Source organism: Helicoverpa armigera, chromosome 17 (genome assembly GCF_030705265.1).
Source record: "Helicoverpa armigera isolate CAAS_96S chromosome 17, ASM3070526v1, whole genome shotgun sequence".
Taxonomy (NCBI): Eukaryota; Metazoa; Arthropoda; class Insecta; order Lepidoptera; family Noctuidae; genus Helicoverpa; species Helicoverpa armigera.
Window position 1 is genome coordinate 6,580,268 of NC_087136.1, and position 27,850 is coordinate 6,608,117.

At 41.2% G+C, this 27,850-nt stretch overlaps 1 protein-coding gene across 1 annotated transcript; it reads left to right on the forward strand.

The window, feature by feature from the left end:
* LOC110384323 (probable phospholipid-transporting ATPase IM) lies at positions 1-27,515 on the forward strand. The gene is made up of 22 exons (XM_049846665.2): positions 1-333; positions 6,415-6,473; positions 7,384-7,596; positions 9,991-10,196; positions 10,457-10,587; positions 12,257-12,456; positions 12,951-13,169; positions 13,773-13,881; positions 13,969-14,108; positions 17,122-17,301; positions 17,569-17,679; positions 17,755-17,931; positions 18,312-18,483; positions 20,264-20,368; positions 20,620-20,772; positions 21,500-21,659; positions 23,197-23,322; positions 23,818-23,969; positions 24,532-24,755; positions 25,264-25,489; positions 25,778-25,881; positions 26,303-27,515. Exons 1-22 carry the CDS (start codon positions 144-146, stop codon positions 26,834-26,836), a joined length of 3,891 nt encoding a protein of 1,296 aa, XP_049702622.1. The 5' UTR covers positions 1-143; the 3' UTR covers positions 26,837-27,515.
* The last annotated feature ends 335 nt before the right edge of the window (positions 27,516-27,850 follow it).

Genomic DNA, 27,850 nt, shown 5'->3' on the forward strand with positions numbered 1-27,850 from the left:
GCCCTGCGACGGGTCAGAGCGCGCGTGCGGGCGCGTGTCGCGAGCGGCGAGTGGCGTGCGGCGTGTCGCGGGTCCGGAGCGGGCCAGCCGGCGGGGTGGCCGCGCGGAGCGGCGCCCGACATGGGGCGGCGGTAGCGGCGCGGATGTGCGCGCGCTCCGAGGCCGTGGAGCTGGAGGTGCTGGGCGCGGAGGGCGGCGAGCCGCGCGTGCCGCCGCGCCCGCTGCGCCTGTCCCTCCTCGAGCTGCTGGGCAAGCTGGTGCGCCGCGACCAGCCCGCCCCGTCGCATCGCCGCGCTAGGCACAATCATCGTTTTCGTACTTTCGTCTCTTGTGGTCGGTACCTGCCTACAAACCTATTGATTTGTTGCTGACATTAAGATCGTACTGATAGGAAATCTCTTATTGAATTTTGTTTCGTTCGGATCGACACCGGTGAAGTTCTGCGTCATCGTGTATTGTACGTGCCTGAGAGCGTGCCTGCGACGCCGATGGCGTTTGCGTAACGGCTTGCTATATTCTACACAGACGCTGGCGTAGCCGACATGTTTTCGTTTTGGCCGGCGGTGAATGGCTGAGCGGCTTCCCCCGAATTGATGATGAGTATATTTCAGAAATAGAGAAGATGTGAATAGTGGACAAGGTCGGAGTCGGTGTCGGCGCGCCCCCGTACGGTCAACGGCCGGGGCGAGACGGCGCTTCAGCGCTTCGTGTATGACCCCGCGGTCTTGTTATCGATTACTCGCTAATGTTTCACTTCACTAAATTTAATTAGGATGCAATTTTATTTGCCAATATTAGAACTTCCGTATACAAAAGAAGAAAGAAGACTAAATTCTCATGTTAATCAATACTTGGATAGCGTAACTACCTGTTTGCTCATTTTAACGAGGCTTTATTTTATAACGCGTGCAACTCTAACTCTTACGCACGTAATTAGATTATCGTCCATTGTGTTGAAGAATTGTTTCGGATACTGAGTATATTATTTACTTCACAGTTGTTATTGAATAGAAAGGACTATTTCCATTATCCTTATCTTTGTTCTTTGGGTTACTTGTATTAGCTGTATTTATTTTAAAATCACAATCTCTTATATTTCTTATAACACTTCTGCGTCTATTCATTTACTACAAGCATAAAGCAAAATATACAGGGCGAAGTTAATAGCATTTCTAATGTTTTTTGTGATATCGGTAGCGTTGACACAAATTTAATAGAAGGCATTGCTTCAGTGAACCCATGAAATCGGCAATGATATCATAAACATATCTATGAATCATTGAATATACAATGCCGATTTGCATTACATTGAGCCCTAGACAAACTATGATTCGATGAAGGCCAGTTGGGTCAATGACATCACTAGATTGGGGTAGTTAAATCTGGAGGATACCAGATCTCTGTAATCACTAGGATCATGTACTCGTTGTAGGCAAAGTAACAGCTGAAAATTATCATGAGTCATTTGTTTGAAATTCTTTTTCAAGGCATTCCGTTGCCTTTTGTTACACTGTCATCACGTCAGTTCCATGTTCAATGAAAATCCCTGTACATCAGTAATTTCGGTGTCTTCTCTTTATCCATTAGGTCTTTTGCTTCTTGTAACGCAGTCTCGGGCCAGATTTTTGGAACACTTATGAATTCAGAAATGATGTGAAATCTTCTCTCTTCTTCTTTTAGTGTTTCTTCATTCCTGAAGGTTGGTCGTCAGTATTTTGTATTCCTCTCTATCCATGGCCAGCCGGAACAGCTGCTCAATGGAAGCGACGCCTGTCCACTCCCGTGAAATCTTTTCTCTTACCAAGAAAAATGTGATTCATGAAACTCAAATGAAATCACCTTATACGTATGTAAACAAATAGTAAAACACAAGAAACAATGTTGTTTATCTTTTTCTTCTTTGCTGTAAAATTACTTATCTGTGAAATGTTCTCATGATCTATGTTTTTTTCATGTAAGTGACATTTCTTCACCCAGACGAGAGTGGGTGGAAAGTAATATAATTTATTTTCACCTAGTCCTTCAACTTGATGGTTGTCCTTGCTCTATTTTAATTAAAATATATGAAAACATTCTAACATGAGAATAGTTAAGGCTGAATCTAGAGAATTTCTTCAATAATTTTATAATTGGTTGGGGTATATAATATATATATATATATAATCTTTATTTATCAGACAATACACAGTCCATTTTGTTAGTAAAAACACAACTTAAAATTATTGTTAGTAGTTAAACATAATTACACAAATTTACCCTCACGCTATCCTCACAACCAACTTCACAAAATGCCTAAAGATAGGAGAGTACAGATTCTCCGCCACTGTTTTTAGGATTCTGTTGTTACTAGCCCGAATCCTAGTTATTATTGATGCCGTTTTTTTTCTTATTAAGGCGTAAAAGTCATCGGTTCGATTTTCCGCAAACATTTCCGACGCACTACAGAAGCGGGGTAATCCCAACATCATCCTAAAAATATTATTATATTGACACGCAGGGCGTCCAGCGATCTTTGGTACAGCTGATCCATAGACCCCCGTGTACAGACCTTGACAGTACGCTTTAAACAGCGTAATTTTAACCTGATCGGTACAACGGTGAAATCTACGTGCCAACATATTACCTCGGACCGCCAGCGCCCTACGCTCCCTTTCAACGTCTGCATTATCTTTAAGGTCGTCTGTAAGTATATGCCCGAGATATCTGAAGCTATTTGTTCTTTTTATGTTCATGCCATTCATGGTAAAAATGGGTATCTGATCAGGGCATTTACCAGCGGCCTTAAAAATCATGTACTCACATTTTTTCGCATTATACACGAGACCATGCTTAGCTGCATAGCTCTCGCAGACTTTCAGCATTGATGCAATAGAACCTGGAGTCGGGCCCAGCAGCACCATATCGTCTGCATAGCTGATGCTGTTGATGTTTACACCACCAACCGAACAGCCAACACGCATGCTACTGAGCTCGTCTATGAGGTCATTTATATAGGCATTAAAAAGCCTAGGAGACGTTAGCCCTCCCTGCCTTACACCGCATTCTAACCTATATGTATTAGATAATTTGTTAGACCACTTTACATTATTTGTTTGGTTAGCATACCAATACTGCAATAGCCTAAGGAGCTCGTTTGGCACATTCCTGTCCTCAGCTTTCTCCAAAGCACATCATATGACACAAGGTCGAAGGCTTTGAGAGATCCAGGAAACAGGCATATACCGGAGTTTTGCGGTCTGTGTAATACTGAACAGTATTCTTGAGAGCCAATATTGCAGTTTCAGTTGAAAGTTTGGGTTGAAAACCAAACTGAGCGTCGTGAAGTTGTAGGTGATGTTTTAAACACGAGTCAAGTAAACTGTCCAGTATTTTAGCCGCAGTAGTAGCAAGAGAAATTGGGCGGTAATTTCCTTATCAGATATATCTCCTGTTCTGTTCTTAATTATTGGCACGACAATAGTTTTCATTAGGTCGGTTGGTAGATACGAGTGACTAATGCACAAATTAAATAACAAAGAGAGGACTCTGGGTAGATGAAAACCTGCATATTTGAAATGTTCGATGCTGAGTCCATCATGACCAGGAGATTTACCTCTGTTCATGTTTTTGATAACAGATCTTATTTGTTTGGGTGTAAAGTACAAAAGGTTGTTTCCTGATACATGATCTGACTCAGCATCAAACGCCGTCACTGAGGGACCTAGAGGAGACTGTACTCTGAAGTGTTCCATGAACATGTTGGCTATATCCTCTGAATCATTTTTCTCACCCACACTCACCGGCAAGCCAGGCCGGATATCTAGTTTCCGAGTAGCTTTCCAAAATTTACTAAAATTTTTAGTCGCTCTTTGTTTCGCAATATTGTCCATTTTAATTTTATCTAAATTTCTCTGACACCATTTCAAACGACTCTTAAATATTTTTCTTGCCTCACGCATATTTTCAAAGCTAGATCCAGTCATCGGTCGCTTATTACTAACCCATATCCTAAATAAACACCTGGCCTTCCGATAAGCGTCCCTGACATAATCATTCCAACCACATTTACAAGGAACTCTCCCTGACTTTTTCAAGGTTTTTCTCCTACTGCTGTGCTCGGCAGCTTCACGCAATGTTTGGATAATCTTGTTATAAAGGCTATCCAAAACCAATTTATGCTCAGCCTTACTGCATACACCACGGCTACACTAATGTATATATATATATACATTAGTGTAGCCGGTATGCTAATGTAGTTTTCGTCTACATATTTCAATACACGTCTGTGAATAAACGTCCATTTACGGCAATGCTTCGGTCAGATATTTTCAGGTATTCTATATTTTTTAAACAAAGTTTATCTCGAAAATATATCTGATGAAATTATGGCAAGGTCTTTAGCTCGTGGTAAACTTGACACGAAACATCGCAGTCGCGGTTTTGTCTTGCTTTGTAATGTAATTCTGTAAGGGTGTGTGGAGAGGATGCCCCTGAAAATGTTATTAGTCGTAAACTGGGAGGAGATCGATCGCCGTCCCCTCGGCGCCCAACGTCGAGACGCACTCGTAGCCACTACCACGACGAACAGATCAACAGCTCTATGTAGATGTTCCTACATCCGCTATAGGAACTGTCAATATACAGAAACGTTCAACTACCATAATGAAGTTATTGCTCTGGAAGTTATTTTATAGCTCTATAGACCTTACATCCTTTGACAAATAGATTTTATATGAAACAGGAACATGATCAACTGTTAATTAGAAGTCGGTGAAGCGGGAAATTAATTCAGTCTCGTTCTTAAGAGGCCATCAAATTATTCTCGCCATTTATCGCGTTTTAGAATGTTTTGTTTTCGACAAGCAAGATTGAAACTGTGTGTGGGTGTTTCCTTTGTGCTTTTATTGGGCATTATTTGAAGTGGTTCAAAACATTTATTCCGAGTCAAGAGAACGTGATCATTTTAGTCAAACTGTCCCTTGATACAATTACAGAGAGTATTCAGTAGTTCAGCTGTAGCATTTAAAGTAGTCTTCATGAATAGGCGGGTAAGTAATTATCCTTGTGTCAGACGACGGTGCACGTTCTTTTTACAGATGCGTGGCTGCTATTTGTTCCGCCTCTCTCGTACTATAATTGTTTTATTTATGAAAGGGTATCCGATGTGCATTAAACTTTATGGTTCCTTAATTCAAGTACTTATGAATATTAGGTCATCTGCTTTGTATCTCAGCAGACTGAAAAGAAAGAAGTATATTCATGTCCGTTCAGTATTTTTAGCGGTATTTAAATCCTACTTAAAATAACTTTTCATTCATCGACGTTGGTGAAAGTGTCTGTTTGAAAGCTTGTTTAATTCAAGTTTGATACATTTTAATTATTTTCTGCATTTTATTTTGCACGTTGAAAAGCAGTACAAACAATTTGGACTTATTGCATAGACTATGTATTGTAATGTATTGACATAATATTATCCATCTTTTAATTATGTAGATAACATTAAAGAAATGATATGACGGATTTAATTCAAATACCAACAATGCATAGGATTTCCCATGTTATCAAAACTACGTCATTATCTTTCGTCTTAACTTCAACGTTATTTTCAGTTTCACCAACGAAAAATCAACTGTAAGATTATCATTATGTTGGTCAAGTAAAACTTGAGTCCATATTATTTTAATAATGTCTATATTAATAGCAAGATTCAGTTGAATTCAGTGTTATATTTTCATATCCATAAGATAATAGGTTTAACATTTTTGAACTGTTTGGAATTGGCGATAACAACTCGTCTATTATGACGCTGGCTATGCCCAATAATACGATTACGTTCTCGCCCTGTTAGAATTATAGAAGCTCGTATAAAAATAATATTAGATAGACGGCAGTTTTTTTGTGGCGCTCACTGAAGAATTCTACCGAAGTATATTAACTTCATCGACAGATTATGGTAAGATGGATCACGATAAAAACGATATCACGCTAAAATACACACCAATTTAGCGATGTAGGCTAAAATATCCATCCATCATATCATCGTTATAGTGCCTTTGCGAACCTCCCTGTAATTTCTCACACGCAGCACTTTGTGACAATTCAATTTAATGAGGATATGCCTGCAGACATTGTTTGTACGCCCATTGAGGAACAAATAAGCAAGTTCGTTTACATTCGTGCAAACAAAAGAATTCCCTGATGTCCTTCACGATAACTAATACTGGATATGTTATGTGTGAGAAATCCTCTACTGTGTAAACTTAGAAACATGTTACTGTGTAATCTAGGACAATGACGTATGAGTGACAAATAGAAACAATCGTTCAGTATTTAACCAGTGTTTATATAGATTATGCCAATTCAATTACATTCATAGTTCTGTTTGCAAGTAGGTTTGTGAGAACTGAGTCTAAGTGGTATTGTTTATTGTTACAGAGAATGAACGGAGAATCAAAGCGAACAACAGGGAATACAACGCGCAGTTCCGTTACGCCGTAAGTTGTTGCATATTTTACTATCATAACTTGTTTACAAAGCTTTATTATCCCTTAAAGTTCAGTTTCAACTCTTATGAATGACATTATAACCAATGACACTTAAGAAAAGTGATCAGCAATTTTATGTTACGCTACGGTCTAATTATCACTAATGATTTTTAAATTCCCTTCGTTTTCAGAGTTGGGTAAAACACAACAATATAATTTATTTCATCTATCTAATTTATAAGTGTTATAAATTGCATTTTATCCTTGTACCTACGTTGAATTTTGGATTGGTAAGCTTCCGCTTGAAATTAATCATTTGCAAGATTTCACTAAATCCGTTTAGACTAATGATAGTCTTTCTTCACGTAATCCGTTGAAACCATTTGCTTTTAATAAATTAAGGAGAAAAAAGTGGAATTCAATCCGAGACTTTTATAAGCCGGTGTGACAAAGTAGAGTAAGTTTCCAACCAGTAATGAGAGTACCTAAATAGGAAACAGGAAATATAATTTGGATATAACCTCCACAATACACTATGCCTATGCGTCATACTGAGCGCATATTCCGCAAATGACGTAAACAAAGATTTCGCGGTGTCTAATGCCTGTCTAATTAAGTGTAGGCGAATAACATGAAATCATACTCTGATAACACGTAATTGCTAATTATATTATTTGAATGAAGAGCAATCAGTCTCTACGGTCGTTCGGCTCAATTCAGGCATTATAGCTATTTCGATCGTTTCCCTTTTGCTACAAAGTTTATTTGTTTTAAGTATATGGAAATTAGAAGAATTGGAACGAACAGTCCTGTAGTAAGAGACTAAAATAGTTTCATTAAAACTTGGTGATTTACAAAACCACAGATTGTGGATTTCCTTATTGACACCAATTACCAACAAATATTTTTTTTGTTACAGAGCAATTTCATCAAAACATCGAAGTATTCGATCATAACGTTCCTGCCGCTGAATCTGTTGGAGCAGTTCCAGCGGCTAGCGAACTTCTACTTCTTGTGCCTGCTGGTGCTGCAGCTGATCCCGGCCATCTCCTCGCTGACGCCCATCACCACTGCGATACCACTCATTGGCGTACTCGCGCTCACTGCCGTCAAGGACGCTTACGACGACTTTGTAAGTCCACTCTCATATCGTAGCTATTGGACATTTCAGCAAGCAATAAACGAAGAATAACACTTGCCAAAACGTAGCGACCACCAATAAAGTTCTAATGGAACGGCATCGACGATCTGTACGACAGTTTGGGATACATTATCACTTACCACTTATTGAATTGCCTGTAGGTCGTAGACAGTTTATAACACCTATTAGGCGTCAAAGGATATTAAATATCAAACGCGTATCATTTTAATAGGTCATCGAAACATATAGGGATTCGCCAAATTAGGCACGATAACCTACGAAGATATTATTTGCCGAGTCAATATCTGTGTCAAAGTTATTAATATTCCAGATATTCGCACTAACGTACCTGACGGTTTAATAGTCAATAGTCGTAGCAAATGACACACATAAACAACCTCGGAGCAAACATCTGGTAGGCTAGCTAGGACCCGATGCGGTACCGCGACGCTGCGTCATTTGGCTCGTTCAAATTATTTCACGGATATGTACTGAATGTCGTATGAACGGTATTTTTTATTTGTTTTTTTTTTTTAATATTCTGAGGAATTGGGTTACAAAAGACCTGCGCTCTGCAATTAAGAACTGTAATGTCCGTTAATAAATGAGCTGTAAACAGACTTAATTGACATTGAAAGAAGTTTAGTCACTGTTTCCCACTTTCTTCCAAATTACCGTGAAGATCTGAAAATTTGCCAAGAGTTTAACAAAAACTATTATATTCCAATTTCGTTATATATTATAGCGATGAATTATCTTTCTTGAAGTCGTTTAATTAAGTAAAAGTAGCAATTAAGATAAGATCTCTATCCCTTATCAGAACTTTAATAAATGAGACGAATGGGAGCGTTTAATTAGTGTTCTAGCTATGCTTGTTAGTTTAATAACCAGGTACTTTACCTAAGAAACAATCATAGGAAGTATGACTGTTGTAGTGTTAATGAGTGTATGTGCCGAACGTAGGAGTAATCAAACGATCAAACGGGCATTTTGCACACGTGCTGTCCTTGTCTACGAACGTTGTTGCTAATGCTCAGTGACCCATTATGTCATCTATTGTAGATCAAGGACACAGACGTAATTAGTGATCCGTGGCAAAGTTTGCATTATGTGAAGAGATCGTTTGATTTCATTTGTGATACAAGTGGTTCTTTACGATCTCTATTCATCTACACTCAAGGTAATAATTTTTGCCTTGGTAATCAATTTTTATTCATGTCACGACATTATTATAGTTCAATGACGTATCCGTATTGAGTTATTTTCTTTTTCTTATTTTTTATGAACGGCGTACTGAAGTGACAGCTGACCCAGAAGTAAATAAATAGGGCTGAACCTCGTTAAGGAAAAGTTGGTAACTTAAGTTACTAACTATCAAGTATACTTTTAAAATCGACTAACTCCGTGATGAAATAGTTTGTTCGGTAACTTTAGAACTATGAGTCGTCCGTATTACGCGTAACTTTGATTCTTTAATCTACTTTTAAACTCAGATTTTCTAAAAAGAGGGTTGGTTTGATTGTGAATTATTAACAAGACGTGTATACATGAAGCACGGGTGTGGCCTTCGCATATTATCATGACCTTCTCTATGAATAGGCCCCTCTATATTCTTTGTAGTTTTTCCCACCAATGCGAGCAAATAAACCTTTTAATGGACGAAGTTAAGAGCTCTGACACAGTTTATATCTCCGGTCTGTAGAAATACGCACTTCCGAGACACTTTCGCTTCTAATTAAATAAACTGCGAATACGAAATTGTAGGTAATAATGTGAACAATATAATAGACTTTTCGTGTTTTGTCCTAGTCTCTATTTTGGTCACTCCACTGGCCTATTTCTCCTAGTTTTAGCTATGTCTGAATTTTAATACTGTAACACGCATGTGCCTTTTTATAGCCTGAATCGTGTTCATGTTTATCGATTAAAGTCTAGGCCGAAGAGGCATTAAGCGAGCTAAATCTTAAAGCTTCTGATCGCTCATTGTATAATAGACAAAGATCAGACCAGTCTTTTTTCTGTAAAGATTGGATTTATCGTTCGTATTGCGATTAGATCAGTCGTTTCCTGAGGCCCAAGGTACTGTAGATATATGCTGGGGGACCATATCTTGTTTCTGAATTCAAACACACCTTAGTTTATGCCTTTTATAGTCTCTACTGAGTACTTTTCAAGGATCGATTTATAGAGCAGATTATCTTTTTCTTTAACGGATTTGTCTGTTAAAAGTGTATTTCCTGTACTGGCCTTACGAATACAGCTGATAGGACTACTTATCGGCATTATGTATTATTCTTATACATCAGGGAATTGCTTAATTGTAAGTCCCATTTAGCATTCCAATAAAAAGTACAACATTTTACATAAGATTCTCTTTATTTCCAGCAACGTCATCAGAACGATTCGCAAGTAAACCACCGGCGTGCTAAAACACTCCGCAATGGCAAGCTTGTGGAGGAGAAGTGGGCGTCTGTTCAGGTGGGAGACGTCATCCGGCTGGAGAACGACCAGTTCGTCGCGGCGGACATTTTGCTCCTCAGCAGCTCGGAGCCCAACGGTCTCTGTTACATAGAGACTGCCGAGTTAGATGGGTCAGTACCAATAATCGTTAGACTTTTTTATCCCACTGTTGAGTACAGGTCTCGCAGGGAGAAAGATTGAACAAGTACTTATGAATGCTCCTAAAATCGCTACATATGTTCTTAAAACTTTATATAGGAACCATTGAAGTTCGTTCCACAGGTCTTGAATTCTAATGACCCAAAGGAAAGCTTTAATTTTGATTTTATTTTTCAAAGGGTGTGACAGTTGTTGAGTCTTCAATTCATGGCCTCTATTTCTTCCTTTGCAGGGAGACGAATTTAAAATGTCGTCAGTGCCTTTTAGAGACGGCCGCAATGGGGCAGGACGACGCACAACTGGGCGCTTTCGACGGTGAGATCGTCTGCGAAACGCCCAACAATCTACTTAATAAGTTTGATGGTAAGTTATTGCTCATTATACGTTTTAGTAGAAGGCTCTTAAAACATAACCGTTCCATCGCTAAGCCTCAGTTTCAATTAAAATCATTTTAAATGGTAATCACTTCCCTAAAATATTATTTCTATTTTTAGAATAATGACTCTATTCCTTCTATTTTTCCTTATTATTTAACATAAATAAATATTTATCCTCAGCGATTTAATTAACCATCAAAACATACTAGTAGGAAGGTCGCAAGAAGGAAAGTGTTATTTCCATAAACAATTCTAATCTGCCGCTTTCAATTAGTTAGTGTTTTTGCTGATTACTGTTTCGCTATATTTGCGAAATTGTCTGCGGAATCCGCGCCATTGCAGCGCTGTCGCGATTAAGTAACGCTACAGAAATCGCTTGTTAATACCTAAATGTTTATGCGCTTACGGTAGCACTTTATCATGCTGATGGATGCAAGCTAAATCGAGCACTTGAACGTATGAATCACACGGGCTTGGGAGCTCTCTGCCATTAACACAGTTAACGGAAATTATCTACATAATCTTCTTGTAATTTTTTCCTCTACTTATCTTCATTTGTAACTAATTATTTGTTTTGTAATACATAATTGTTTTTTTTTCTTGCACGTAGTCGTAGTCGCTAGTTACTTGGAAGTTATTTCAATCGAGAATTGTTATTCGTTTACTATTATTTTAACAAGTTTACCGTGCATGTAGACTTAAATAAAAAAGGAAAGGTCAATTTGTGAGTTTTAATTAAGTAAATGGTGACCTTTTATGAGTAAGGCAATCATCTTTATTGCTTTTCGATAAATATAGCCTTTTGTAATCTAATAATAATAACTTTCTCTCCATGAATCATATTGCACAGACAAATTATATAAATAAAAATTGTCCTGTTGATTTGATAAATTATAATGGATAATCTAGGGCTTAGACTGCTTTATTTAGCAATGAGACGAGCCAGCAACACAAACGAAATAATAGATAATTGTTACGTATGTCACGATCAGAGGTTAATTTAATTAAACGATTAAGCAATCTGATTAAGGCTTTAAGGGTATCACCAAACAATCGATTAGGTTAAGCCTAATACATAATATTATAGTAATAGAAACAGGTATACTCGGTTGACTTAACAAAGCTCCGCTCGCTTGCTCCGTCGCTCACCAGTTTAATCGTGACGTCATAGACGGGGACGTTAGATGTAAAACAACATAGTTATAGAGTCGCACAATGCTAGCCTGTGTTTGCATTCGTCAAATAAAAATGATTTGTTTGGTCGTGAACGAGTTGACGACTGGATAAAAGCTTCTCAATATACAATCCTGTAATATGATTTATGAAATCAGTTTGACGCCTTCTGACACGGCATGTTACAAACTATAGCAATGCCTGGGAAGGTAAGTATCGTGCCTTCCAAAGAATGTTAACATTGCATTGACAGTTGCAAGGAATTTCCATAGATCTTATCGCCAGCATCAATTGACCTTATTGCCGCCAACAATGACACATACGAAGTTGTAAAGAGCGCGGTTTAGGGGGGCTGCCCTTGTATATTTTTTTTACTCTCAAAAACTGCTGTTTTTCAGCTTAATTTGTTTAAAAACATGCATAATTTTGGTTTTGACTTCGATTCAGTTTATTCATATGCGCATGTCCTTTCTTGTTCCCAGGTACGCTAAGCTGGCGCAACCAGCATTTCTCCCTGGACAACGACAAGATCCTGCTCCGAGGCTGCGTACTCCGCAATACGCAGTGGTGCTATGGCGTTGTCGTGTTCGCTGGGAAGGACACCAAGCTCATGCAGAACTCCGGCAAGACCAAATTCAAGCGCACCAGCATAGATAGGCTACTTAATTTTCTTATTATAGGGGTAAGTCAGATATATCCAAATTTTTTTCGAGTATATGTGCGCCGCCGGCTAGAAATCTGGGACTTGGGGCTTGGCGAGGGCCAGTCCCAGGTTCTTCATCGAGCAGGCGATGGAGTACCCCAAACTCGAGAAGGTAGGTGCGGCTTTCAAGCGGCTCCTGTCTAACCTGGGGGTTTTTGTAACAATATACCAACTTGCATTTAATTTAACTGTGATTTCCATAGTTATTAGATTTTTCGCTTTTATTGTAATCCCAATTTGAACCGCTGCACTAGTTCTTATGCTATGTTTAGTGTTTAGGAGTGTTAAGTGTCTCAATTGTTTTATATCAGACGTTGTTTTCTGTCATTACTTTGATTTGTAGGTAATATTTAAAAAAATGCCATCTTTTTACGTAATTTAGTTAATAATCATGGCAAAAACGACTTATTTATTTAATTTGATTATGATGTTCGACTTGTTGCAGAGTCAGTAACTCGGTTGTGTTTCCACAGATAGTATTCTTCCTGCTGTCGATGTGCGTGTTCTGCACGGTGGCGTGCGGCGTGTGGGAGTGGCTGGTGGGGCGCTACTTCCAGGCGTTCCTGCCGTGGGACACGCTGGTGCCGGCCGAGCCCACGTGGGGCGCGCTCGTCATCGCGCTGCTCGTCTTCTTCTCCTACGCCATCGTCATGAACACTGTCGTGCCTATATCGCTCTATGTCTCTGTTGAGGTACGTCACTCTTGCTGATCAATACCATGCCAAAATAAAATATTTTTTACAGTGCGAATATACAGGAAAGTGTGGTCAGACCAAAACTAAAGACGAAAGATCCTCTATTTGTATAATGTCCTCGATATGTAATAATTTTCCCGTCGGTCCCGAAAGGATAATACAGATTAGCTATTCACATGACTGAATAAAATATCAAACTTTATCTATTAATAATGGATTTTGAAATAATATTTTTTTTCGGACGGACGGTAATTTTTATACATATTGTATAAGTCCTATTGCGTCAAAAAAAGCTTAAAATATAAAAGACAAAATTGCGGTTTATAATTGGTAACTCCATAAAATGCGTCATTACACAACGATAATTTGATTAATCACGGGAATGTGAATATTAAAAAGATATAACCGTTTATACTTCAAAAATTTCCACACTGATTACTCATTCATTAATGAGTGATTAATTGCGAATAATAAGTACCACTTGATGCCGTTAATTGCATGATTAATCTAACTGGTATTCTTATCGTTTCTAATAACTACAAATCATGTAGATATTTACTATCCATACTATATTATTGTATAGTGTTTTTCTTGTTCTAGGTTATAAGGTTTGCCCAAAGTTTCCTTATAAACTGGGATGAGAAAATGTATTACGAAAAGACTGGGACAGCTGCAAAGGCGCGAACGACCACATTGAATGAGGAACTCGGTCAGTACTTTTTATTAGACCCGATTTGGCAAATATTATATTTTCAAGTATGTAGGATGATTATATTGTGATTTATTTTCTTTCCAGGCCAGATCCAGTACATATTCTCAGATAAAACAGGCACTCTCACACAGAACATAATGACGTTCAACAAGTGCTCCATAGCAGGCGTCTGCTACGGAGACGTTGTCGATGAAACCACCGGTGAAACCATAGAGCTCGCCGAGGTACGTCATGTACGTTCAGTTCCATACCGCCACCGAACAAGTACCACTTTCCAATATATTCAACAGCACATGCCATAGACTAGACCATAGACACGATATGCATGTAGGTTGATGAAGTCTTATAAAGCACTTGAAGGGACGCACACGTCCGCAAGTTCACATCTTTGATTTTGCATGTGTTTGACTTGATTTCCTCATAAAGAAAGTATTTTGAAGTTATCACGTTTGGTACTGTAAATGATGGAATTTGTCCTCGTTCGCTCACGCTTTCGGGCCATGTGAAGTGTTTGAATTTTTTTGTCATGTCATGTCATTATATTTGTGTTCGTTTTACAGTTAGTTTGTGGATCATAATACCACCTGAGTATCATGTTTGTGTAATTAATATGTTCACTACACGGATGAAGTTTTCACTCGAGCATCACTAGATACCTAGAATTTGGTTTGAGTTTTTTTTGCATGGTCACACACCACATTAGTGGCATAAGAACATGCCTGAACAGTAAACACATGAATTGGGGACATGGGTCATGTTTAGTTCAATTCGTACCGAATCACTTCAATAAAAAATGATGGTCATTATAAGCATGATAGATAGACATGAAGCCTAGGTTTAACTGATTAAAGAAAAGTGTAAAGTTTAATGATACAATATTTACATAGATATGTACAACACAAAAAAACTATCTTAGTAAAACAATAAAAAAAAAACACTATCTAAAAAGCGTCAAAAAATTCATCCCCATCGAAACTTTCGGCCATCCAACGAGGTAATGCTGCCAGCCTCTTGGGTGCGCTCCCAGTGGACAGTGATGGGAATTAATTTTTTGACGCTTTTTAAATATAGCGTTTTTTTATTGTTTTACTAAAAAAAAGTTGAACGTCTATAGCCTGGCAAGTTGCAATGTTACGTTTCCATGGCGACCACCGACGAAGCACGAGCATTCACTTGACTCCAATATCAGTCGTGTACCGGCTATCGTACAGTTGACGATAACGTCCGTCGCCACCCTACTTATACCATTTCTATGCTATAGATGTTCAACTATAAAGCCGGGTCTACGCTAGACGAACCGAGCACGAACGAAGCACAAGCGGAGCCGTTCTTGGCTTGTCGTTCGCGGCGTCAGGTGTGGACGTACAACGAACCTACAACGATCACTGTTAACAAATCCCTTTGTGTTAGTCAAAAACCGACAACAGGCGTAACGCAGCCGAGCACGAACGAAATGCTCGCAGCGTGCTCGTTAGAGGCTTGTAAGTTTGTCCACACTAGACGAATTGTGTTCGGCTCGTGCTCCGCTCGTGCTCGGCTCTTCTAGCGTAGACGCAGCTTTAAAGTAGAGAAGAGAGAGAACTGTAATCGCGTTAGGAGCTAGGCTATGTCAGTGAGGCCGGGTTCGGTAGCTGAGTGTTGCGTGTCCGACAGCCGGCGCGCGACGGGGGCGCGGCGCGGGCGCGGGGCGCGGCGCGCGCGCGGCTGCTGGAGCTGGAGCAGGACGCGGGCCGCAGCACGCCCGGCGCGCGCCGCCCGCGTGTACGCACCACCGTAACCACGCTGCCCCGCTTGCAATACCTAGCGACCTTAGGCATCCGCGTCACAGTCGAACGAGTTCCGCGCGGCACACACACGCTTACAAAAAAAAACGTAAAAAAAAGTAGTGACGTGATCTTAAGAAAGTACCGGCTTCAGTGGAGCCAGAGCACACTGGAACAAAATTGACGGTCTAAACTTTAATGCTCTCGGTAATTTTTAATACCATAATTATAAAAAGGTGGCCAGTGTCAAAAAATAAGATAGCACTCGGTTTACTCAAATCATATGAAAATGTTATATTAGGACAAGCGTGTAGGTTGGCGTGCGGAACAATTAATTCAACCAACGGGTTATAAAAAAGCGATCATTTCAGAAAACTCGCCCTGCTTGTTTTCAGTTACGTTAAATGTGCGCTATCAACATTATGTTCGCTTTTTATCGATATGACTTGTATTGCATATCTTCGAGTCGATGTTTTCTCAGTTTGGCTCGTATTGAGAGCGGGCAGCGCAACTATCTAGCGCCTGTGTTTCCGTGCATATGATCTGTATGACCTTCTCAACCTCCCCTATTGTCTCTCTGGAATGTTTCGAGCTAACCCACACCAGTGATGCAGCGAGTGTCCTGGCGAGACTCGCTCCGCACTAGACCTACTTCAACTACTAAACGAAAATATTACTATTCTATTCTATATTTGTAGCTTATTTAATGACCTGACAAAATTAACCAAAATATAAAATCTAAATATTTATTTACAAAATAATTTTCGTATGAAATGTATTTTTATGAACAGAACATACACACTACCAAATGTAACACAATTCAGCAGTAACAACAATAATGTGACCATTTCATCATTATAACAATATGTACTAAGTGGTGTCTGCCAATACGGTAACTGACAGAAATCATACATACACACATACATAGGTATTTCCTTCTCTTTTGGGATATATCTACTGGGCCCTATCTAATGTTTCCCACACACTATCCGCTAATGTATAAATGTAACCAATGGTATCAATGTTTCATGTCTGCATGTCGCTTTGCATCGTGTGTTTCTTGTTATCAGCTTTAACAATATTAACAGCCACAATACAGCAACAAATCTACGAAAATTAATTAAAACTACCAAAATAAAACATTTAATAAAATTAAATAATTTGAAAAATGATTAATGGGAAAGGCAACACAGAAAATTAACTGGCAATACTTTCATAATAATTTCAGTGCTAAAAACTTGTCCCTTTGTAATTGGAACTAACATTAACGCCACAAAACTTTACTTTGCTCATTTTCCAATCGATGTTTCTTTAGCGATTAGCCTATTTTAGAGTTAGCCTAAACATCTTCCTTTGTTGCGAAACATTATTCTACAAAGCCATTTCTGTCGTTGCTTCTCCCATTTGCAAGCGTAGATTTGTTGCAATGAGCCGAACTTTTTGGTTCTGACTTTATTATTTATGAATACAACAGAGTTCTGAACCGTTGGACTTTTCGTTCAACCCTGAGTACGAGCCGGAGTTCAAATTCTTCGATGGCACGCTGTTGGACGCGGTGAAGAGGGGCGATAAGAACGTGCATGATTTCTTTCGTCTGCTAGCACTGTGTCATACGGTCATGCCCGATCAGAAGAATGGTCGGCTGGAATACCAGGTGAGGATAGAACTGGTGTAATTATGTATTGTGATTTTTTTGAGTATTATCTCCTTTCGCCCCGACTCTTGATCAGTATGAAAAGTTTCTATATATTTTTTTTCCAAAAATTTGTTCCTATATATAAAGACTATTCAAAATCATGTTGCAGAATTTTCGATGTTGAATAGTAGACTACCAATGGATATTTTTCTCATAGCTTTTCTTTGACAAATTATTGTAAATTCATCTATCACGTTAACTTAATTCGATATATTCTTGTTTTAGGCGCAATCGCCCGACGAGTCCGCGCTGGTATCCGCAGCCAGAAATTTTGGTTTCGTGTTCAGAGAACGCTCGCCTAATAGTATTACAATAGAAGTAATGGGTAAAACAGAGGTATATACGCATTTCAAAAAGGATTAATTAATTTGAAATTAAAATAATTTTATTAACAGTGATCTTTTGTTTCAGGTGTATGAATTGTTATGTATATTAGATTTTAATAATGTTAGGAAAAGAATGTCCGTGATATTGAGGAAGGATGGTGAAATTAGGTTATATACAAAAGGTGCTGATAATGTAATATATGACAGATTAAAAAGTGGTAACCAAACTGAAGTGAAGTCTAAGACGCAGGAACATTTAAATGTGAGTTTATTTTGTTATGTGTTAAATTTATTCAAGAAAAGCGAGATGTAGCCTCACGTAAACGAAGAAGAAATCGGTTTCCGACATAAACAACTACAGGAGCTCTTATCTAAAGGACTTCTCCATATGACCCAAACAACCTTACGGAAGACCGAGAGGAGTGCTCGATCGGTCGTTGTGAAAGCGCACTGGAAATGTGATTCTTCCTATGCTGAAGCCAAACTACATTCACTGAAAGTGACGTCACATTTCACGCCGAGGGTTGACTACACTGATACACTCTGTTCTGTTTTTCATCGAAATGTAGAAAGGCAAATTATGTATTTTGAAATTATTTTGTTTTTCAATATTTTATTGACAAGCTAAAATCTTGTTAACAGAAATTCGCCGGCGAAGGTCTCCGGACGCTGGCGCTAGCGTGGCGGCCGCTGGAGGAGCGCTACTTCTCGGAGTGGAAGCGTCGCCACCAGGCCGCCGCGCTAGCGCTGCACGACCGCGACGAACAGCTCGACGCCATCTACGAGGAGATCGAGACTGACCTGCTGCTCATGGGTACGTACACTGTGACGTCACGCAGCGCCGCCACCAGGCCGCCGCGCTAGCGCTGCACGACCGCGACGAACAGCTCGACGCCATCTACGAGGAGATCGAGACTGACCTGCTGCTCATGGGTACGTACACTGTGACGTCACGCAGCGCCGCCACCAGGCCGCCGCGCTAGCGCTGCACGACCGCGACGAACAGCTCGACGCCATCTACGAGGAGATCGAGACTGACCTGCTGCTCATGGGTACGTACACTGTGACGTCACGCAGCGCCGCCACCAGGCCGCCGCGCTAGCGCTGCACGACCGCGACGAACAGCTCGACGCCATCTACGAGGAGATCGAGACTGACCTGCTGCTCATGGGTACGTACACTGTGACGTCACGCAGCGCCGCCACCAGGCCGCCGCGCTAGCGCTGCACGACCGCGACGAACAGCTCGACGCCATCTACGAGGAGATCGAGACTGACCTGCTGCTCATGGGTACGTACACTGTGACGTCACGCAGCGCCGCCACCAGGCCGCCGCGCTAGCGCTGCACGACCGCGACGAACAGCTCGACGCCATCTACGAGGAGATCGAGACTGACCTGCTGCTCATGGGTACGTACACTGTGACGTCACGCAGCGCCGCCACCAGGCCGCCGCGCTAGCGCTGCACGACCGCGACGAACAGCTCGACGCCATCTACGAGGAGATCGAGACTGACCTGCTGCTCATGGGTACGTACACTGTGACGTCACGCAGCGCCGCCACCAGGCCGCCGCGCTAGCGCTGCACGACCGCGACGAACAGCTCGACGCCATCTACGAGGAGATCGAGACTGACCTGCTGCTCATGGGTACGTACACTGTGACGTCACGCAGCGCCGCCACCAGGCCGCCGCGCTAGCGCTGCACGACCGCGACGAACAGCTCGACGCCATCTACGAGGAGATCGAGACTGACCTGCTGCTCATGGGTACGTACACTGTGACGTCACGCAGCGCCGCCACCAGGCCGCCGCGCTAGCGCTGCACGACCGCGACGAACAGCTCGACGCCATCTACGAGGAGATCGAGACTGACCTGCTGCTCATGGGTACGTACACTGTGACGTCACGCAGCGCCGCCACCAGGCCGCCGCGCTAGCGCTGCACGACCGCGACGAACAGCTCGACGCCATCTACGAGGAGATCGAGACTGACCTGCTGCTCATGGGTACGTACACTGTGACGTCACGCAGCGCCGCCACCAGGCCGCCGCGCTAGCGCTGCACGACCGCGACGAACAGCTCGACGCCATCTACGAGGAGATCGAGACTGACCTGCTGCTCATGGGTACGTACACTGTGACGTCACGCAGCGCCGCCACCAGGCCGCCGCGCTAGCGCTGCACGACCGCGACGAACAGCTCGACGCCATCTACGAGGAGATCGAGACTGACCTGCTGCTCATGGGTACGTACACTGTGACGTCACGCAGCGCCGCCACCAGGCCGCCGCGCTAGCGCTGCACGACCGCGACGAACAGCTCGACGCCATCTACGAGGAGATCGAGACTGACCTGCTGCTCATGGGTACGTACACTGTGACGTCACTCTGTCCCAACTAAAAAGGTTCACAGCCGGTACACGACTGACTCCCAGCAGATGCTCCCGGCGTCCCGCTCATACGTGTTACGTTTCCCCTTTGCCAGGCTATAGAAACAAAAGATAATCTTTCTAATGAGATGTACGGTATTGTATAAGTCACAACATACTTATGTGTTTGTAAATGTGTCATCGAATTAACCTCATTTTATTGTTTACAGGAGTGACAGCAATCGAAGACAAATTACAAGACGGTGTACCAGAAACTATAGCGAATCTCAGTATGGCCGGCATTAAAGTGTGGGTCTTAACGGGTGATAAACAAGGTACCTACTATAACCCTTCCACTTTTTATTCACTTACCTTCCTACCATAAACTACCACAAAAATTTATAAACGTCTGTTGAACACATGTCTTAAAAAATTACGTTGAAATAAGGTCCGTTTGCAGCCACACTTTTTAGACAAGTGTTCAACAGACAGTCTACGTTTTACGTCTACGTCAGACGTTTTGTAGTAAGGCTGTCAAAGATTAAATTGATCAATAATTTAATCTAATTGATATTTAATGTTTCAGAAACAGCAATAAACATCGGCTATTCGTGCCAATTGCTAACGGATGATATGGCCGAGGTGTTCGTGATCGACGGCGTGTCATACGACGATGTAGATCGACAGCTCGCCAAGTGCAGGGACAGTATCCGAGTTGTTAACACATTTTTACCTCATGGTAAGACTTTTTAAAATCTTTATTCACTTTAGATCGCCTATAACAAAATATCTCTACTTTAAATTCCATATAATAAATTCTCGTCAGAAAAACATGATTTTATGGTGACCTTTTCCCTGATTAGGCATAAATTTTTTATTATATTGTATGGGAAATGTGAAATAATTTTAACCGATTCTTTTGTATTGCTTAATATGTATATACCCGATGCCTAATAAGTGGACCAGTCCAAAGCAATTTTTCTGTCTCATCTACTGTATAAAAAGTGTCAATCCCTAATATCGATCATCATCCTCCGAGCCTTTTCCCAAACTATGTTGGGGTCGGCTTCCAGTCTAACCGGATTCAGCTGAGTACCAGTGCTTTACAAGAAGCGACTGCCTATCTGACCTCCTCAACCCAGTTACCCGGGCAACCCGATACCCCTTGATTAGACTGGTGTCAGACTTACTGGCTTCTGACTACCCGTAACGACTACCAAGGATGTTCGATGACAGCCGGGACCTACAGTTTAACGTGCCATCCGAAACACAGTCATTGGTGTCTAAGATATACTTAGAAAGTACATACAAACTTAGAAAAGTTGCATTGGTACTTGCCTGACCTGGAATCGAACCCGTGCCCTCATACTCGAGAGGTTGGTTCTTTGCCCACTAGGCCACCACGACTTTTTTTTCAATCCCTAATATCGATATTATTAATTTAAATTTTAAATTACTCATCGCAGGTCCAGCGGAGGCGAGTTCGTCGGAAGGCGGGCGGGCGGCGGGCGCGGCGAACGGCGGCGTGTCCCGCGCGTCGCCGGGCCGCGCCAACGTCAAGCTCAACGCGCCCGCCGTCTCCGTCGTCACATTTAGGTGGGAACATAACACTCACACAGCACACAGGTAGAGAGACAAAGACACACCTTGTATACATCACCGCTACCCTACCACGCAGTGTTTGTGCCTCACCGTCTGTCACCGCCAATCTGTCTACTCATTATTTAATCAAATGGGATCGATTTTTTTGTTTGACAAGTGTAAGCGTATAATTTCACAACGGAACACAGTTATATTAACAGTAAATTGGAAATGAATATTCAATAAATACTTTTTAAAGACGTTCAATTTGTGTGGTAAATAACAAAAAAAAAATGTTTATCATAACTTAACGAGTATATATTTTTATCTACTTAATTCCTTCTGTGTAATAACAGCCGGGCGGGGGGGGGGGTAATGAAAACATTCATGGGCTTTAAATGTATTTGTGTGAGTGCCGCGCTTTCATTAGTAAAGTGTCAATGTCGATACTCCCTATGTGTGTGGCTTAAGCTAAACAAAACATGTAATACATATCGCATTAAATGTTCATGTGTTGTCTAAATTTACTGCCAGTTACCTAAAAAAACAATTTTTGTATATTAATACTCTTAACTGAATAATCTGCTTATAACTATTCTGATCGTTTAATCGATATTTTGTAATTAAATCGATATAACCAATGTGTGTCACCTCCCTACTAACATAGTTGTAGTACTGTCTACACACTTTCCGTTTGTACACCAAGCCCGAGTGCTCTTTCTCTCTCTAACCTGTACCGATCTTTTAATCCGACACCTATAGATGACCTGTAGATATCACATAGCTAATGTAGTTGACTTTAATCACATTTGTTGCCATTGAGATTGCATTAAGTACATGTATTCAACATAGCGCCATAAACATGTATTTACATGACAATTACGCAATTTATTAAAGAAGTTGTATAAAATATCAATTTTGACATATTTGTTAAATAAATCAAAGAAGAAGTCGATATTATTGATCATTGGCAACGAATGTGCTTTATAATAAAAGGAGTGATTCAGTATGTACGTGTCTGCGATGTGGATTGTTCACGTTGTGTGTGCATTAATGTCAGCTTTGTTGTTTTAAGGACCCTTTAACGCAATGATCTAGCGATAGAAACCAATTCAGTGTGGACTTTTACTTTTTAAGTTGTTGAAAATATAAAACAAGATCTTGTGTACTGGATCCTTAAAATGGAAATTGTTATTTCGATGTGTGATCAATATTTTTGGTATTCGATATATTCGAACAGCTAAAGTATCAATTATATTATTAATCTGAAAAATATTACATTTGGTATTTTTTGGTACCGTTCCCCTAAACTTGTGATAACGCCAATAGGATGTTAGCGAAGATGAACTATGAACTATGACGAAAACCCGACCATTCTCATTTATCAAATATTTATACAATAAAAGGTAATTTCACCGCAAGTGATGGTTTTCTTACCGTCATAATTAAAAGGAGCATTTCCCCTAGATATCTTCCCCAAAAAGTTGTACCATAGATTTCTTCAAAAATAACTTCCGAGTCCACAATTTGCGTGGCAATGGTGTAGCTATCTCGGTACACTGTAGTAATCAGCGTGTTACAGCAACGAGTACGTGTCGGGCGGCGCGTACGCGGACGCTCACGACCACGCGGACGACTCTAACGGGTTCGCCATCGTCATCAACGGACACTCGCTCGTGCACTGCCTGCATCCTAAGCTGGAGGAGAAGTTAGTGTTTTTTACTTTTCTTGCTGATACTTTCATGAATATTATATTCGACCAAGAATACAGTAATCAATAAAATACAATGTTAGTAAAAATTTAAAACAATTATTATTTTGGATATGTGTGAGCTATCTTCTGCCTAAGTGGCTGTCCACTTAGGCAGAAGATACTACACAAGCAACTTTACTGCCAATATGAATATAATTAAGACAGAGAGATTTGACATGTTTATGAACCCTTGTAAAAGGCAGTTACCTACATATAATTTATTTGTCACCGTTAGATAAAACTGCAGATTTTATTAAGATGCAATTAAGCACTTAAACATGGCGGGCAGGAACTCTGTCCAATTACATCAAACTACTCTTTGAAGATGTTTTTTTTGTTTTCGAAACTGTATGTAATTTTGAAGTATATCGCGTTTTCTCAAATCGTAGCCAAAAAAAAAAACTATAAAAGTGACCTGCTTTTATAACATTATCTTTCCATATTCTGCAGGTTTTTAGACGTAGTGATACAGTGTCGGTCAGTGATCTGCTGCCGCGTGACGCCGCTGCAGAAGGCGATGGTGGTGGAACTCATCAAGAAGAGCCGGAAAGCCGTCACGCTCGCCATCGGAGACGGCGCCAACGATGTCTCTATGATCAAAGGTACTACACAATCATTTTTCAGGACGTTATAAATGTGAAATAATAATAAATATAAAATGCGCCACTTAGGAGTTACTTAAACACCTTTATTCAGTACTTGTTTAACTTAAACAATGAAAGGCATCTAAAGAAGACTACCATACAGAATAGCCTCAGAAAAGTACCTTCTTACCAAATCTAAAGCGTCAACTCATTTTTTAAACGAGAGCAATATTTTCACACTCTGCAGCACATTTCTGTGCTTCAAACAAAATAATCTTCTGTTGATATCTCAAGCCAAGCATTATGCAATTACCTTAAGCATTATTTAAGCATTATTATTATCATTACCTTGATGTTATTATCGTTACTGACTATGGCATCTTATTATCGCTCATCAGGAACATAGGGCTCACATAAAATTTTTGTAATATTTTCGATTTTGGCATCCTATTATCCCTCATCAGGGACAAAGAGCTCTCAAAAAAAATGTCTACTCTTTTCGATTAAGTTTGATATCCTTGCAGAGCCTTCTCAAATGAGCGTTAAGACCTTATTAAAATGCTTTTTTTGTAAATTCCAGCGGCCCACATAGGCGTGGGTATCTCAGGCCAGGAGGGCATGCAAGCGGTGCTCGCGTCCGACTACTCGATAGCGCAGTTCCGATTCCTGCAGCGCCTGCTACTGGTGCACGGTCGCTGGTCTTACTACAGGATGTGCAAGTTCCTGCGATACTTCTTCTATAAGAACTTCGCTTTTACCGTCTGTCACTTCTGGTTCGCGTTCTTTTGTGGATTCAGTGCGCAGGTTGGTGCCATTTTGTACTCGTACAATAAACTCGTTAAAATAAATGACTGCTTATTTGTTGTGAGGAAAGAAGTACGAATTTTTTATAACTCGCATCTTCAGGAGACTGAAACACATACCAATCCTTATAATCTGTCTAGCTTTTTCCAAATTATGTTGAAGTCGGCATCTAGTCTAACTGGATATAACTAGCTTAGAACCAGTGTTTTACACGGATGGAGCAACTGCCTATCTGACCTCCACAACCCAATTACCTAGGCAAGCTGTTGCCCAATGATAATACTGGTTGTCAAACTATATAACGTGTTGAAATGGCCCACCAATTTAACGAACATTTCGAATCCGAAAGACTGAAAAACTCGTTGTGACAAGATGGTCACTCATTCACGGACCGACTGCGCCAAGCATTGCTTAACCTTATGATGGATCCGCGCGACTTTGACATAGCCGCGCGCTCTCACCATTATCTCACCATCTCCAGTAATAAAACGTGATGTAACCTCCACAGACGGTGTTCGACGAGATGTTCATCTCGGTATACAACCTGTTCTACACATCGCTGCCGGTGCTGGCACTGGGCGTCTTCGAGCAGGACGTGGCGGACGCGACATCGCTGCAGTTCCCCAAGCTGTACGCGCCCGGACACACCAGCCAGCTCTTCAACAAGACCGAGTTCATCAAGTCCACGCTGCACGGCTGTTTTACCTCGCTCGTGCTCTTTCTCATACCTTATGGTCAGTATATGTTAATCTATTAATGTTTATATCCAAAATAAATCTTGTGAGTGAATAAGCAAAAGATTTGTGTGTAATTGTGGCCAAAGTTAATATCTGTTCCTAAAACCTGCCTGTAATGTGTATTTCTTGTTGGAAATCCAAAAAAAAAAATTCTGACGTTTAGATTGTTTTAGAGTTGGCACAACATGCAAAAACAAAAGTAGCATTGTCTTTTTTTATTTCGTAGCTACTGGGTAATTGTTAACATTGAGAAAGAATTTACGAACGTTTTACTTCTTATTTCAGGTACTTACAAAGACGGCCTGGCGCCCGATGGCAAGATTTTATCAGATCACATGTTATTAGGAAGTGTAGTAGCAACAATATTAATTATAGACAATACAACACAGGTAAGTGCATATTTTTATTCGAATTTTAACTCCTGACTCCATAACAGAGGTTTTATTAAATCTTGTAAACTTCACCGGCAATCACATGTTTGAGCCGTTTGGGGTTAGGACCATGGCGCCCAAGTGCCCAAACACTCTGTCGAGAAATCAGCAAGCGCTTAGTGGAGTCCACTCGTGGCTAAAGGGCTGGCCTTTACTTCGATCAAAGAATATACCTGACCCGGCTAGCCTTTTGGGCACGAATCCCAATGACAGCGATGCGGATGACTTTTTTAGAGCTACGCTATATCTAAGGAGAAATTAGTGTTACGTCACAAATCAGGGTTGTGGGCATATCCTCACTGCTCCTGACGGTAGATTCGCCACATATATGATACTACAAAATGAATGAGTTGCATTGATACCAAAATAATTATTTCAGATAGCCTTGGACACGACGTACTGGACGGTATTCAACCATATAACGATATGGGGCTCTCTGGTGTCGTACTTCGTGTTGGATTACTTCTACAACTACGCGATCGGCGGGCCGTACGTGGGCTCCCTGACCGTGGCGCTGACGCAGGCCACGTTCTGGTTCACGGCCGTGCTGACCATGATCATCCTCATGGTGCCCGTGGTGTCGTGGCGCCTCGCCTGCTCCGTCACGCGGCCCACGCTGGCGGAGCGGCTCCGCGCGCGGCAGCGCTGGCGGGCGGCCGCGCCGGCCCCGCGCACGCCGTCCGCGCGGAGGGCCCGCCGGTCCGTGCGGTCGGGCTACGCCTTCGCGCACCAGGAGGGCTTCGGGCGCCTCATCACGTCGGGCAAGATCATGCGGCGCATCCCGCACGCCGACGCGGCGCTGTCGGCGCTGGCGTCGCTGCCGGGCAAGTTCCACGCGCGGCCGCCGTCGCCGCCCGCGTCGCCGGCCGAGCCGCGGGCGCCGACGCAGAACTTGGCCACGGTGGACTTATGAGTGGCGCCGGCGCCTCGCGCGCCCCACATTGTGATAACGTCGGTAGAGTTAAACTTCGTATTGTCCTACTATTGCCTATATTGAATTATATTTGTTGATCGAGATTATATATTGATAGATATTTATCGCGGCCCGCGCCGCGTCGCGCGGGCGGCGCTGAGCCGTTGTTTTGTACTCGTGTCGTTTCGTTCGTTGAGTTAGTCGGTCGGAGTCCGGCCGCCCGGGCCCGGGAAATGTGCATTTAGACGAGCCGTCGATATCGCCGGCAGTGAAAACGCGACATGGATGGACTTTTATGTTTTCAAATTGTTATGTTAGTGCCAAAGGAGAATATCAAAAGTAAACAGCAATTGAACTTTCTACAAATATATAATGTCATTATGTCTTAATAATTCGAAAACAATGTACTATATTAACTTTGCCATAATCTAATTGAAACCCGGCGATGTTACTGTATTGCCGCCTATTTAATTGTTATGAGAATGTCAGTTCTGATTGTTATGTACTTAGGACATCTTACATAAAGTATTAATTTAATTAAAAAGATGATATGAACCTACGTAATGTATGTAAATCATTTAAAATATTTAAAACATGTAGCGTTTTAACTGCATGTGAATATTATGATCAACATTTGCTTTGGAATCAGTTTTTTAATAAAAAAAATAATAATTCTTAATGCAGTCTTTTTATTTCCACCTATCCCTTATTTATTCCAAGGAAATGAGAAAATGGAGATAAGCCTTTTAACTACACTATTTTTTTACTACCCCTGGGCCATTTCTGAAGATTTGCTTGTGTAATGTCAGTGTGGAAAGAAATAACGAGAATCTCAATGGTGGTCAAAGTCAAAGTCAAAATCATTTATTTAAGTAGGCTAATACGATTATTCTAGCACTTTTTAACATCAAAATTTTACAAGAATGACAGCACCCCCAAAACGCCCCCCTTTCACCACTTCCTAGTGTGGGTCCACACTGCGAGCCTAGCGCGTATAATAATCATACATTCAGT